We start from the raw sequence: 15,264 nt of genomic DNA, 5'->3' as shown, positions 1-15,264 counted from the left end.
CAAAAATGGGAATGGGAGGCTCACGTCGATCAATCACAACGTTATCTACCATACACCATATACTCGATTTCCCCATACACTATTTGGCTATACATACGAATACCCTATAATAGATGCACCAGCAAGCATACGCTTTGTTTTTGTCTCCAAGACTCATTTCGTGTGGATGGGTATGCTTTAGAAATATGAGAGTGGCTGTGCACTAGCGGCTTTGTGCGACATTTAGGACACAGGCAGTCAGCGTGGTGATCAAAGAAGTTTGATTTGTAGGAGGTGATAAGGTCTATGCTTGCATCTTGTATTTCATTTCTGTATCCTGGAGCCGTTTATGTTATCCCTTTTTCTTCTATCCCTCCCTGCCAATACCATCATAGACATTGCCTCTGTCACTCTGCTATGGCCCTGAAAAGAGAAAGAGGGTTATCATCATCATCCCGTCACAGGAGGCCACATGTTTAAGCTTGTCCATGATGTATACCAACAAGTCTTACTAACTTGACGAGAACTCTTTTTTTTCTCCCAACAGCCACCACCTTGCATACAGCTTCTTTCCTTACCCCTCCCCTCTAAAGGTCATTATGTACTTCCCCTTTCCCGATAAGGCGTCATCATGTATATTTGTGCACAACGCCGCATGAGCATGGTAATAGAGAAAAGCATTTTGAAAATGTTGCAAGTCTCAAAAGGTAAAAGGAAAGGGAGGAGACATGATACTCTTGTCATTGCATATCTTCGTTTGTCTAGACTCGTAAAGCATACATACTCTCTTTTGTATGGGTGCTATCCACTTCACTTTTGCTGAAATCCAAGCCTACCCCATGATCCCACACGACAATGCATTTGATCTCTGCCAATACGAGGCCAAGTGCCTCATAGCTCATGATCCTTCTTTAACAATTGCGATACAAATGTATTATTCGTGATCCAGCTATAGATTCATAACCAGGTGTTGTACTTGGGAGGTATTCAGCCGCACTTTACATGAACCAACTACCTGAAAGATGCATTACTTGTCACAAATAAAACTCTTGTTATTGAAAGTGATTGCTGATTTAGCTCCTACTACCTGCTTTGATCCATGCAGTCATAAATTGGGTCCTCATGTGCTTTCCATTTCGCTATTTATACCCAAGCAAAGCTGTTTTCTCTTCACACCGATGCATATGGAATGATACCACATTAACACAATCAGGTTCGTTGTGCTAATAGTAGCACTTCCTAGCGCTAAAAGGGGGTCGTCTCACAAAAGCATTAGGATTGATTAGCTGGTAAGCGCGTGAATCAATCGAGTGGGTGCCATGTACACCCTACTAAAGAAAACGTCTCTACAGGGGCATCATTCTTCATTATCATGGTGAATGTGAAATTTTGACTACATACGCGTCTCTTATGTGTGCATGGTGGAGCAATGCCCACTTTACCGCATGTGGTACTAATGACTACTGTGTCAATGTTTGTTTTTTATTCTGCAGTCTGTAATGCAATATCAACGTGTGTCTCTAGTTGTGATGCATAATGAAAACTAATGGATGGCAAAGATGATATAGCAAAAAGCTCTATTTTATTATATACAACATGATGGATCCTACATCTAATACCACTATTGATGTCTATGGTGCGTGAAGCAGAGGAAAGTGTCGGGTCCAATGAAGGTTGAAAGTAGATCCACCATGTGCTACAAGGTGCAACCCAACCCAACAAGCTTTTCCCGATTTTTGTTGTTTTCCTTTTTTCTTCTTCTCTTACCTCTTTCCCATTTCGACGACAGGGTGCCTCATGTCGGTTGTATCTGCACAAAGCAAACGATCCAGACCCGGCAGCTCGTTGGAGATTCCTTCTCCTTCCGACATTTCTTCCTCCTCAAGCCGACAACGCCAGTCTAAAAAGGATGAGGTATGCCACTGAAATCACACCAATGCGAACACCCGCCATTGAACCATGAAGCATAGGCCATTCGTAAGAAGATTGAGCAAGAATTGTCAAAGAAGCGTGGCAGCACCAGTCGCATTCGACACACGAGAAAAGTCGCTGGCACTGTTTCAGCGTTGAGACCAGCTCAGGCACTCACTGTTCGAGATCATATATCGGTGATGGAAGCTGCTCAGTTGATGGCTGCTAAACGAAGTGATTGTGTACTCGTGGTGGATGATGAAGGACATCTTAGTGGCATCTTTACGGTATGAAAGGGGGTGGCGACATAGGGGTCATATGCTCCTTGTTCTTTTTACTCATTGTATTCCAATTTCTAGGCCAAAGATCTCGCTTATCGCGTTGTTGCTTCACATATGGATGCAAGGTAAAAGACAACATATTATCACTCTTCCTAAGCTCATCTTTTTCTTATAGAGCAACCACCGTCAACGATATCATGACACGTAATCCAATGTGCGTCACCGCTGATACTTCTGCTCAAGATGCGTTGAACCTGATGGTGTCTCGTGGTTTCCGTCATTTGGTAAGTCAAGTGATCTTGAGGAGGGGTAGGGTGGGGGCACGGACATTTTATTCCCGATCATCCATTGTCTCACACTCACACACATTCACATTCAATTACAGCCCGTTTGCAATGAGGAAGGCGACATCTTCGGCTTGTTGGATATCACCAAATGTTTGTATGAAGCATTGAACAAGATGGAGCGTGCATATGGATCATCTCGCAAGCTATACGATGCATTGGAAGGTGTCGAACGTGAATGGAATACGAATAGCCCCGCTCAACTTGTTCAATACATGGAAGCATTACGCGAGAAGATGTCATGCCCTGATTTGACAACGGTGTTGGATAATTCGGCTCCAGTGCAAGTTCCTGTCAAGGCCAACGTTCGTGATGTTGCCAGGCTTATGAAAGAGCATCATACCACGGCTGTCTTGGTGATGGATCATGGTGGATTGGCTGGTATCTTTACGGTAATGATCATCTTCTTGGGGGCTAAAGATGGGATGGCTGATGTGAATTGTTTCATAGTCCAAGGATATTGTGCTTCGTGTCATTGCTGCAGGTCTTGCACCCGAGACATGTTCTGTTGTTCGTGTCATGACACCTCATCCTGATACAGCATTGCCCACTACTAGCATTTTGGATGGCTTGAAGAAAATGCATGGTATGTATAGCAAAAGGAAGGGAAGGAAATGGATTGGTATTGATAAAGTATCCATGTTAGATGGGCACTATCTCAACCTACCGGTGATTGATGACGATAAGCAGATTGTGGGATTAGTCGATGTTCTTCGATTGACCTATGCTACGCTTGATCAGGTAAATGACAAGTTAATCATGCATGGACATAGGATCCAGCAGCTCACATGTATAAATAGATCAACAGCATCGAAGGCAATGGAAATGATGGTGGCAAGTTTTGGAGTAGCATGTTGGCTGGTGACCACACGGAGACCGATTCGGCCATTTCAGATTCTTTATCTCAAGCCGCCAATTCGCACATGTTCCAGCCACCTGTAAGCCCACATCCTGATCGCACCATGTCGCCACATAGTCATGCTGGTATCGGTGGTAGCCAACATCCTGCTTATTCGGAAGTGATGCCTGGTGATAGCACTTCAGTAGCCAATGCCGATGACAACCGATCCACTGTATCATCCCACGCTGCTGCTGGCACCTTTGCATTCAAGTTTAATTATGGTTCCAAGGCACACCGCTTCCGATGCGAATACTCCAGCTATGCCGTTGTACGTGATCATGTACGACAAAAGATCATGCCCGACCATTTGTCCTTGTCGCAATCGTATGTAAAGGTCGATGCTGAAGAACAAGAACATGATGGCGACAATTGGCTCAATATTGCTTATCTCGACGATGAAGATGATGAGGTCTTGATGACTTGTGATTCTGATCTACAAGATGCAGTGGAACTTGCACGTAAACAAGGACATGATCGCGTACGTTTATTTGTTCATGATGCCCTCGCCGAACAACAACAACAACAACAACAACAAAAGGCTGCTGAAGAAGCTGCTGCTGCTGCTGCTGCACAAGCATCTGTTGAAGAAAGCATGACAACCACGCAATCAGGTACAATGGATGCTCCTCCTGGTCAACCTACAATTTCAGCTATGCAACAAGAAATGGAAAATGAGGATGACAATGATAAGCAACATCAACGATCAATTCGACGTCGTCATCGCCATCGTCATGATAATGAAGATTCGAGTGATATTGAAAGCGCAACATCTGAGGATGAAGATGAAGAAGAAGAGCAGGGTCAAATGGAAAGACAACGTCGTCATCGTCATCGTCGTCGTGGTGGAAAACGAGATGCAGCTGTCGATCTCAATTTGCCGATACCACAAGAGATGCTATTGCCTGCAGCGATCACTTTTCTCGGTGTGGTGATCCTTGGTGTATTTACAATTACCAAGCTCACAGGATCGTCATCCGATCGACGCTTTTAAGCATGCACAAGCAGTACTATTATCACCATCCTTTAGAGCCAAATGATTTCCTCCTACAGCATTCCAATCAACATCACCATGCTTTACACCCCCACACACATATACACCATCCGCAACAACACAATTAATTCCTTATATCCAACTCTTAATGAACATGAAAACTTTGTTGTTTGTTTCAAGCGTGTGTACATATGCATGTTTAGTGAGAAGGGAAAAGGATAAATAGAAACAACAATGGAGATCCCTTTTTGCACCTTGTCACATGGTTTGCAGAACATGGGGCTGGATTCATGAAACGTTGGAGGCGGGTTATCTGCATATGGACTTGCAGTTTTGGGGGGTCACGGTAGCAACCGCAATACTACAAAGAATGATTCGTTGGTAACCTATGTATGTAATGATAATCTTTCTTCTATGCATGTTAGGGATAAATAGACCGGTGGAACTTTTGGGGTGAAGGAAATAAGGGGGGATTTGAAGGAAGGCACTGGCAGCACCCAAATGTCGGTGCGCACAGACCGGGAACAAAGGCACACACACACACACACATACACACATACACACATCCTTTGTTCCCCCAACTATTAAACATCACATACGCCTCTATGCATATCCACACACAGTTAGCTCTGACGCTTTTCACATGATATTTGTACGTTTAGCTATAACATGCAACCCAACAGATGTCCTCCTTGTCTCTCACTTGTCCAAACAATAATACACGTTCAAAATACCCAGACCCCTCCCGATCCCACTAATACTCAATTACTTGTCAGCTTGATTCCGGTTCCTTGGTCTTTGTTGCATATCAACTTTCTCCGCAGCATTATCCAAAGTGGTCACCATGCAAAATGATGATGATATGTGTATACGTCTGACACCCACAAGATCCATGTTGCCATACACAAGCCCGATGCATGTGTCTTGGTTTCTTTTTTTCTACAATAGATCAATGACTCATGTCGCAAAGTAGGTAACGCTCGGACCACTGACTCCGTAGACCCGCGTTCATACATTATCCATAAACAAGGTTTCTTGAAACAAATGACAAGCGGTTTCCCCCGCCTTAACCCCACTCATATCAAACTTATGCCTCCCCCCAACCACCCTTCATCACCTAAAATGGATGTACCGAGAGCGGCTGGTGGCTCAAATTTAGACAAAAGACGACGTAGTCATAATGAGAGAAGAAGAAAGAATGATGATGATGACTCGCTTTTACTTCCCATTCCGTAATTTCTTGACATATCGCGATCGTCCTGTGATCTTTACCCGCCCACTTCAATGAGAAAACAGGGTTTTATTTGGAAAAGAAAACGAGTGATCCTTTTTTTTTGTAACTTTAACATGTACACGGTGGATTCCTTTACCATAATGTTAACAGTGACCTGTTATTCTTTATCTCAATCCAATAACAAAGAACATTTTATACAATCAACAGCGACCCATGTGTCTTCGTGGCCATAGCATCAACAAACATTTAAAGCGTAAGCAGGCCATTCGACCCCCCAAGTAGAGAGCCAAAAGATAAACTTTCTAACTTTTTCTCCGGTTGGGGATAAACAAACGAATCGATACGAGTGCAACAAAGACGAGAGAGAGAAAAAACACAGAGGCAACACAACAGCAATCATCATGCATGGCCCGTACTCCTGCTTGTGTGCTTATAATCCAGTGGCATATTTGCACGTTCACGCATGTGTACAACATCTTGGACTTTTGTCCCGATTGTCTGACAAGGTCTTTTACAAAAAAAGACAAGCCCAAGCTTGTTTTTGACAAGTGTGGTTCCCGGATACGTTCCGAAAAATCAACAGCTGGAAACAAGGACCGCGTTTGTGTGCCTAGTAAGAAATCATCACTGACCCACCCTGTGTTGTGTAAAAGTACCAAAGAACGATGGGGGGTTGTTGTATTTCATGTATGAATATATGCGTGGATGGTATTAGGTTTGCCTATTTGCTGATCCCGATGCCTTGATATATATATACACATACTTGGACGCGTTACAGCTTTGTTTTGATGAATTTCAGGGACACGCTTTGCAGCTATTCAAAGCAATAGCCAAAGAAAAAGACCATTGCTGGTATGTGTGTGTGAGTGTGAATGAGAGGCCTGGTACGTGTGAAATCTGTCACAAGCGGATAATGGTCCCCGAGGACGCCGCTCATCAAAAGTCATGGGAACATCTGGCAACTGATGTTTAAAGGAATACCGTATATGGACTTCCGCTTGGCCTATCATCACAGCTGTTGTTCATATATCAAACGAGAGAGGGGACGACAAAAATCAAAAAAGAAAACGAGGGTAGAACAAACAGGGCAATCCCGATTTGCCTTTGAAACGAGCGGATCCGATTCCATTGTGTCTATGCACAAACCTACACACAGAAGAAAACTTTTTGCGCGCGCATAGCACAATGCTGACATGCACCGGTGACATTTATATAATATGCTTGCTCACATTTGTGTACTCGAGATTTTCTTTTTCCCCCTTCTCTTCCTGGAATCTTTTCCTTGCAGCAACAACTACAACAAGCATCACTCTCAGCTCCATTTTTACATTTCATATCTCCTCTCTCCCTCTCTTTTTCCTTCCTTTTATTATTCATATACATTACCAGACTTGCCATTCTTTCAAGTATCTCTCTCTCTCTTATTTTATATATAACTCTTTCTCTCACTCACTTTTCACGAACATCATCTGCTGATCAACCACATCGAGTCAACCTTATATTAACATGACGTCTGCGTTTGTACCTTTCCACCAACACTATCATCAGCATCCTTCCAACGACAGTGTTTCTCCACCCACACCACCATTGCCGTCACCACCATTGTACAGCAGCCACTCACCTACAGCTGCTGCGACCAAGCTACCCTCACTGTTTGAGCCTCGTACAACCACGCGTGATCGACGTGATGACAATGCAATCTTTGATACTACACCACCACCATCACTTGCTCTTAGACCCATGGTGATGCCAACAAAGACAACCACCATGTTGCATCATCCCACAGCATCTCCACCTTTTGGATTCAGCTTGCCACCTTTGCAAAATGTCATCTCATCGGCAACAATGGGTGCACCCGAACATGCGCTTTGTTCACCCCCTGAAGAAACGGAAGAGCTTGTGAGTGCTTCATCGCCATCTGTCAGCAGTAGCAGTGATGGCAGTGGTTCGCGTAAAGGGTCTATTGCTTCATTGCTCAACTCCGATCCGGAACTGCGGCTTGGTAATGATCAACATCATCAGTGCCACCAACCATCAGCATTTCCACCCTTATCATTGAAACGTGGCAGCTGCCAAGATGAAGCAGCAACACGTCCCAAGAAAAGAAAATGCAATGATGCACCAACACGACGCACAACATCAACCTTGCGTGGCGGTAGCGATGACGACTCATCCCGAGCAAACAAAGGTTTGCGGCACTTTAGCAAGCAAGTGTGTGACAAGGTGGCGGAAAAAGGCGTTACCACATACAACGAGGTAAAGAAAAGAAAATTCATTTGATACACACACACACACATACACACGCGCGTTTGTGTATGTGGTCACCATTCGGAATATGCCAACAATTCACACAAACACCTGATGATAAATATAGGTTGCTGACGAATTGGCCCTGGACATTCGTGCAAACATGGATAATGAAGTACGTAAATTTCATTGTGTGTATATGCATGCATGTTTCATTGACATGATTTTCATTGTTAGAAACGTTCATTCGATCAAAAGAATATTCGACGCCGTGTGTACGACGCGTTGAATGTCTTCATGGCCATGGATATCATTGCCAAAGATAAGAAACAAATCAAGTGGCTCGGTATTCCTTCTTACTTTGGAGGAAATCACAACCACCAGCAGAATCAAACAAGCCCATCCGATGTTGAAATGGAGAGATACTTGGAGTTGCAAAAGCTTGTGGATCAAGAAGAGGTAATTTTTTCCTTCATGAATCTATAAATGAAGATGACATTGACATGAATGCATGATAATAGCGTCGACAAGCTCATTTGCTCTCATCCATGGATCACACTCGTGGATTGATTCAAGACAAGCTTGCACAACATTTGCAGCTTTGCAACCTCGTTTGGAGAAACCAACATAGCCAACATCATCAATTCTTGTCATCCCAAGACAAGATCTCCCTTCCCTTTTTCATCATTGCTTCACAAGACGATGCACACATTCAAGTAGCCAACGATGGGTATGTTTTCATTGTTTGCTAGCTGACAAGAGTGATGTTGATGCTGACATGCATGTTTTGTAGATTGAGTGCAGAAATTTCTCAAGCTTCATCCGATGCCATGGATGAACAAATGGTGTTTGAAGATGCCGATGTGCTTCGATGCCTCGGTCTCAATCGCCTTTCCCGTGAACAATTGGCAGCATGGCTGCCTGATCCATCATGGCAATCACTCCTATCATCTCGACCTTCGATGTGCGATGACTCAATCTACATCCGATCCAGCGCTGATATGGTCTCAGCAACATCTTCATGATTCTAACAACCATCATTCCAATCTCAACTTTCAATCTTTCATTTTGCCATCTACATGTACTCTCTTTTTCTTATACACTTTCATTCCCACTATGTCTTCTTTTTTTTTTATATCCACACACACGTTTCACACACAAAAGCAGCATTTTCTTCTCTTCATTTTGATTCATTGAACTATCCTCTTCTTTTTCTTTCATCTTGCACATATTTCCATTCCCTTACATATGCAATCACCTACCCTTCATTTTTCTTATACATGTTTTATCAGCTTTATTTCTCTCCTCCTCCCCACCCTGAACTTCACCACCCTCAATCCTCGCCTATTTTTTCACCCTCTCATCACACACACACCTCTTAACTCTGTTTCTATACTGTATGTGTCCTATCTAAGTACCTTATTATCCAAGCAAACAAAGCGTGTTCTATATATTTTTCTATCTTGATATTCAACGAGCTGGTTCTTGCTGTTTTCAGTAATGCCGATAGAGCTGAGGACCCGATGGGTCGGGAAAATAAGGGTTGTTCGTTTCATCACCACATGTTTGGGATCATGGTTTGTGCGTGCATATCCATTGCCGATTTGAAAAGGGGAGGGCCATATTGACGACAAAAAATCCACAAGTTTGGGTTCCAAAATGCTTTTTACTTTTGCTCCTGATGGCCAAAAGTGGCTCTGGGAAAAACGAAGATCCACGCGACATTAGTCCGACAAGGCCTTGCTGCGCCATTGTTCGGATAAGAATAGGCCAAATGTACGAACGCTTGGGCCATGAGTCTATGCATAAACACAAGTCGGACATTCCACCGTTTCCATCCCCTCTTTTTCATTGTATGTGTGTTGCATGTGGGGTTCTGTGTATGCGTTTGTGCCCTTGCTCTCTCTTTCCCATATGCCCATTTATGATAATAAACCATCCGATCCATGATGAAGGGCACACTCTATAACACCCTTTTAGGTGTGGCAAGTGCATCTTCTAGTAGTAGTAGTAGTAGCTATACCACATTTGTGGATCGGGTATTATAGCTTGCTTGTCGTAGTAAAATCAGCATACTTTTCCGATGATCCTTCACACTTTTGTTGGTGGGATGATGTTTTCCTTTTGCCACTTGACACATTGGATGATGAAACACGTTTGATATAGCGTTTGTAAAAGGCTGTATTGCTTTATTGTTATGTTTAGGTGGCCCAAAAAAATTGGGTTACTGCGTGCATTGCAGATGTGCGTGATAGTGTAGAGGGTTTTGCTGCTACCTTGTTGGTTGAAATGAAAAGTCTTATTTATTGTAAAGATGACCGAGAGAGATGCGAGTACCATGGCCTTTCTCCTCCCACACCCCAGAAAAAGCTTATTCATCATCATGGCTGTCCCGTGGTGATACCCCTTTTCGATCTGCATTGCGTCGGAAATCAATTCGAGATCCACTCGCTATGTCTAATGGCAGGTGACTCATACATTATGTAGCGTATGAAGAGTCGAGTTAATCTGACACATCAAGTACCTTTTCCTCTCTCTCTCTCCCTCTCCCTCTTTTGTCTTTTCACCTTTTTACCTCTCCCATGTCGTCTCTTACAGCAACCAAAAGGCGCCTCATCGCCACAGTCACCACTTGTCGTCGTCGCCATTACTCCTTTGTACATCACGCTCCGCTCATCGACCAGCAACAGCAGCAACAATACGGTGCCAATGTGGACGTGGATGACCATTTCTATCGCAACAAGATCCTTGATGAGTATGTCCAGCAAAGAACGACACCGATAACGTTACGGCAACTGCTCTTCTACGAGCGACATATGAATACAGAACGACTCTTGATATCAGCCAACTATGTACGCAAAGAGCTACCGATTCGCATATCACATCGCATTCGCGAGTTTCAAAAGCTACCCTTCATTGTTGGCACCAATCCCCATATTCAACAAGTGTATGATCTCTATTGGCGAGCATTTGAGCGATTACGAAAGGTGCCACCCATCAAGACCTTGGCTGATAATGATGCATATTGCAAGACGCTGGTTGAATCGCTTGAGCAGCATTTGGTGGTGATTCCTCGATTGGCATTGGGAATATCTGAATGCGGGGAGCATATGGGATCGGATCGGATTGATCGATTCATGCAAGCGACATTAAGGTCACGGATATCAAGACGAGTACTTGCAGAACAACATCTTGCCTTGTCTCAACAATATCATCATCGTCAACATGATCATCACGCTGCAAGGACCATCTCATCGATAAGATCGCATCAGGTGATGGATGATAATAATAACGTTGTGGGTGGGAGTGCGGCAGCTGCTGTGTTTAGTAGTTGTTCGGCCAGGGATACGGTGGCACAATGCGCTTCTCTCCTTGCACAAAAGTATTCATTTTCACCTACCCTTGAATTGGATGGCGATGAACATGTGGTATTCACCTATCATTCGGATCATATCAAGTATATCATTTACCAGCTCTTATCCAACGCTTTTCGACACACCATCCAAGCTCATCAACATACATCATCATCATCACCATCATCACGATTACCACCTATTCGAGTCACTATTTGTTCAAATGAGAATGATGTCTTATTCCGCATCTCGGATCAAGGTGGAGGTATTCCCAGCGACGTATATCGACACATTTGGTCATATGGCCATCTACCACGGTTCAACACCTTGCGTACCTTGCCCCAATTAGCAGCACGTATCGCTGAGCTCAAGAATGATCAGTTTATTGGTGCACCTCCTCTCGGTATTGGATTACCCATGAGCCGTGTTTATGCAGAGTACTGGGGCGGTGACATGAACGTCGTATCCATGCCAGGATGGGGTACTGATGCTTACGTGCGTATTCCTCGATTCGGCACACAAAACGAGAACCTCGACATATGTAGCCCTTATGATAATGAAGATCAGCGTCCCATTCACCTTCCTCATTCACCCCCACGTCGTCTTGTCGTATGATTTCTACTATCTTTTGTATCACTCACTCTCACATCATACATCCATACCCCCCATGCCTTCCCTTGATTCTATGTATTTACATGCTCATGCTTCTCTCTCTCTCTCTCTCTCTCTCTCTCTCTCTCTCACTATCTCTTTCAAAGGTGCAGGCCATCCATTCACTATACACACAATCCACAATATATATCTTAATATTACACACACATTATGTATGCATCCTTTCTTTTATACATTGGAGAATCGGTAGGGTTGAGTGCGACGAGAAATAAATCCGAGAATTCGGGGTGAATATAGGTTATTGTTGTTGCTGTTGTAGTACACGTTGTTGAGGTGGATGATGGGACGAACAACCCAAGATGTTAAACCAAGCAAGAGAATGAGGGGTAAAAAGACGGTCAATGCTTCCATAAGAATCCAATCCGTTGTCGTCATAGAAACGAGATGGGGTGGTTGATCAATCATGTCATGTAAAAGCCATGATGCGAGAGCAAGCCCAACTGTAAACACCAAAAAGAGTACATGCAGCAAGAGCACCCATATTCCATCTCTTTTGATGCGTGTAGCAAACCAAATTGTGGTCAAGAGAGCAATGCCCACCAATCCAGTCACTGTGATAGCGAGCCATTCTCTTGTAAGGGGTAAGTTGTCGTCCAACAAAAGCATGATCAGCACATGTGCCACTGTCAGTCCACAATAGACCAATAATAAACCAAGCACTGCCCATTGTCTCCAGCTGTTTAAATGTCGTTTTTCTTCTTGTTGCTCATCATTATGATCGATGGATGATTGTTGTTGTCGTTGTTTTGCCAGTTGTATCAGTTGACACTCGACCATCCCAGCGTATAGCAAGAGTGAAAAAATGGGGAGATGGTTAACCACTGGGCTTCGGTCAGCAATCAGCAACACTGCATCGCCTTGATATCGTCGTGCTAAACTGATCACAAGCGCTAGTAGTGTCATGAGGGTAAATAAAATGAATGGCAATAGTAACATGTTGTGTCTGCAGCGTGCAACAAGTAACACAAGTATGAGGAGTAATATTGTGCTATACACTGTCCACGCAATGTCCTGCTGAAAGGCCATATTGGTGTTGGCGGATTACTGTATCACTCTTTTACAAGGTTATAAAGAAAAGAAAGGCAAAAGAAAAGGAAGGAAAAGGTAAAACAACAATGGTGCGGCAAGATAAAAGAAAAAGGGCCCATGCATGATTCGGTTGCATACTCCTGCTTCATCATCCACTCACTATTGCCAAGCATTTGTAACTTTCCTAATCAGCCTCCCCCTCACTTCCATTATCCAACCCTCTTTTCCCCAGTCGTCATTAATATATGCATCATCTTTCATCACCACGTTATTCCTGTTATCCATATCTCCAACCACCCAGCTTATATCAATACCAGTAAATCAATCCTTCCTACATAAAATAGGCATACACACACATACACACAAACAAAGCAAGAGTGCTCTACTACATTTCAGGTCAAGTGTCGGGAATGCATGGAAACCAACATGCAATACACACACACACTGTGGAATGACATCGACACACATACCCAAAAAGACCAACCTGTCATTTGTCATCCCTAGCAATGTTCTCACGAAACAAATATATACACTATCCTATCCATCTCGCTTAACTAGAAATGTGTATTATGCTTTGTAAATGAAATAATATGTGTGTCTTGTTATCTACAAACGCTCAATGACCAAAGCAGAGGCACCACCACCACCATTGCAGACACCAGCAGCACCGTACTTGGCGTCCTTTTGCTTCAAAACGGTCAACAAAGTGGCGATGATACGAGCACCAGAGCAACCAAGAGGATGGCCCATAGCGACAGCACCACCGTAAATGTTACTATAGCATTGCATCAGCATCTTAATATATATATATATATCCCATTCAACCCCAAAAAGAAAATTACTTACACCTTGTCAGCAGAAAGATTGAGCAACTTGAGGTTAGCACAAGCGACAACAGAGAAAGCCTCGTTGATTTCATAGAAGGAGATGTCTTCAGGGGTGAGACCAGCGTGCTTGATAGCCTTGGGGATAGCGAGAGCAGGCGAATCGGTGAACAAGTTGGGAGCTTGAGCAGCATCAGCCCAGCCACGGATCTTTGCAAGCAAGGGCAAGTTGTACTTTTCAGCGGCTTCACGAGAAACAAGGACAAGAGCAGCGGCACCATCCGAAAGAGGGGAGGCATTGGGAGCTGTAACAGAGCCATCCTTCTTGAAAACAGGGCGCACAGCACGCAACTTTTCTTCGTTGAGCTTAGCAACCTCATCATCTTGTTCAATCACACGATCGGGTTTGCCACGGCCACCGGAAACAGTAACAGGAACAACTTCATCCTTGAAAACACCAGCAGCATAGGCAGCTTGAGCACGCTTGTAGGATTCAACAGCATAGTTGTCTTGATCTTCACGTGAGAAGCCATGGCGTTCGGCACATTCCTCGGCAGCCACACCCATAGGATAATCATTGTACACATCAGTCAAACCATCCTTGAGCACACCATCAACAACTTCAGTATGACCATAGGTGGAACCAAAACGTTGCTTGGGAAGATAGTAAGGAGTGTTGGTCATCGATTCCATACCACCAGCAACAATCACATCAGCGTTGCCCAAAATGATGCTTTGTGCAGCAATGGATACAGCTACATGCTCTTCATTAGCGACGATGCCCCATCTTATCTTTTATGATGATACAACTCACCCTTCATGCCGGAAGCACACACCTTGTTGACAGTGGTGGCAATGGTGGTATCCTTAAGACCAGCACCAAGAGCAGCTTGACGAGCAGGGTTTTGACCCACATTAGCGGACAAGACACAGCCAAAGACAACTTCCTCAACAGCTTCAACGGGCACATTGGCCTTCTTGATAGCAGCTGTATATATATGGATCAGATCATATCAATACCTTTATCCACAAAGCATACACGTGCTATAAGACGTACCTTCAATAGCAATAGAACCAAGCTTGGGAGCGGTCAAAGAACCCAAGGAACCATTGAAACCACCAATGGGAGTACGGGCCACAGCAGCAACGTAGACTTCTACAAGATGATGGGTCTCCATGTGAGTACTTGTTCACGATCGCGATCGCACCCAATCTCTGTTCTTCTCAATGGCGTCTACTATCTTTGTTGAAAGGAGCAACTTACCACGCTGAGTCATTGTATGTGTATTAAGAATAAAGAGAAGGTGTTGGGAAAAAGAAAGAACGGAGCCAGGTACAGCAGCAAGCTTTGAAGGCTTTCAAAACTCTAACCCGAGACGTGCAGCGGAAATTGACTTGGCGAATCAGCGTTTTCCAATGGCGAAATTGTCATTGCTCATGTTGCGTGATCCACCTTCCCCCCACCCCCAACCCCAACATTGATTGTTCTTTGGATGGA

General features: G+C 43.9%; 5 protein-coding genes across 5 annotated transcripts; 3 read left to right on the top strand and 2 right to left on the bottom strand.

Moving 5' to 3' along the window:
* Window positions 1-1,776: 1,776 nt before the first annotated feature.
* O0I10_006051 (uncharacterized protein) lies at window positions 1,777-4,407 on the top strand (the record flags this gene model as incomplete). The annotated part of the gene is made up of 8 exons (XM_058486084.1): window positions 1,777-1,893; window positions 1,950-2,177; window positions 2,250-2,296; window positions 2,347-2,455; window positions 2,557-2,907; window positions 2,966-3,101; window positions 3,162-3,256; window positions 3,316-4,407. 8 exons carry the CDS (start codon window positions 1,777-1,779, stop codon window positions 4,405-4,407), a joined length of 2,175 nt encoding a protein of 724 aa, XP_058343279.1.
* A 2,740-nt stretch (window positions 4,408-7,147) lies between these two features.
* On the top strand, window positions 7,148-8,913 carry O0I10_006050 (uncharacterized protein; the record flags this gene model as incomplete). Its single annotated transcript, XM_058486083.1, has 5 exons — window positions 7,148-7,897; window positions 8,016-8,063; window positions 8,126-8,347; window positions 8,410-8,618; window positions 8,682-8,913. 5 exons carry the CDS (start codon window positions 7,148-7,150, stop codon window positions 8,911-8,913), a joined length of 1,461 nt encoding a protein of 486 aa, XP_058343278.1.
* A 1,557-nt stretch (window positions 8,914-10,470) lies between these two features.
* Window positions 10,471-11,856, top strand: O0I10_006049 (uncharacterized protein; the record flags this gene model as incomplete). The annotated part of the gene is made up of 1 exon (XM_058486082.1): window positions 10,471-11,856. One exon carries the CDS (start codon window positions 10,471-10,473, stop codon window positions 11,854-11,856), a length of 1,386 nt encoding a protein of 461 aa, XP_058343277.1.
* A 225-nt stretch (window positions 11,857-12,081) lies between these two features.
* On the bottom strand, window positions 12,082-12,816 carry O0I10_006048 (uncharacterized protein; the record flags this gene model as incomplete). Its single annotated transcript, XM_058486081.1, has 1 exon — window positions 12,082-12,816. The coding sequence occupies one exon, from the start codon at window positions 12,814-12,816 to the stop codon at window positions 12,082-12,084; it is 735 nt and encodes a 244-aa protein (XP_058343276.1).
* Window positions 12,817-13,548: 732 nt separating this feature from the next.
* Window positions 13,549-15,043, bottom strand: O0I10_006047 (uncharacterized protein; the record flags this gene model as incomplete). The annotated part of the gene is made up of 5 exons (XM_058486080.1): window positions 13,549-13,717; window positions 13,789-14,521; window positions 14,581-14,754; window positions 14,824-14,922; window positions 15,031-15,043. The coding sequence occupies 5 exons, from the start codon at window positions 15,041-15,043 to the stop codon at window positions 13,549-13,551; spliced, it is 1,188 nt and encodes a 395-aa protein (XP_058343275.1).
* Window positions 15,044-15,264: the final 221 nt, after the last annotated feature.

This window comes from Lichtheimia ornata, assembly GCF_029851405.1.
Source record: "Lichtheimia ornata isolate CBS 291.66 chromosome Unknown scaffold00025, whole genome shotgun sequence".
Classification (NCBI taxonomy): Eukaryota; Fungi; Mucoromycota; class Mucoromycetes; order Mucorales; family Lichtheimiaceae; genus Lichtheimia; species Lichtheimia ornata.
The sequence above is the reverse complement of the archived record's forward strand: the minus strand, read 5'-3'. Positions and strand labels throughout refer to the sequence as shown.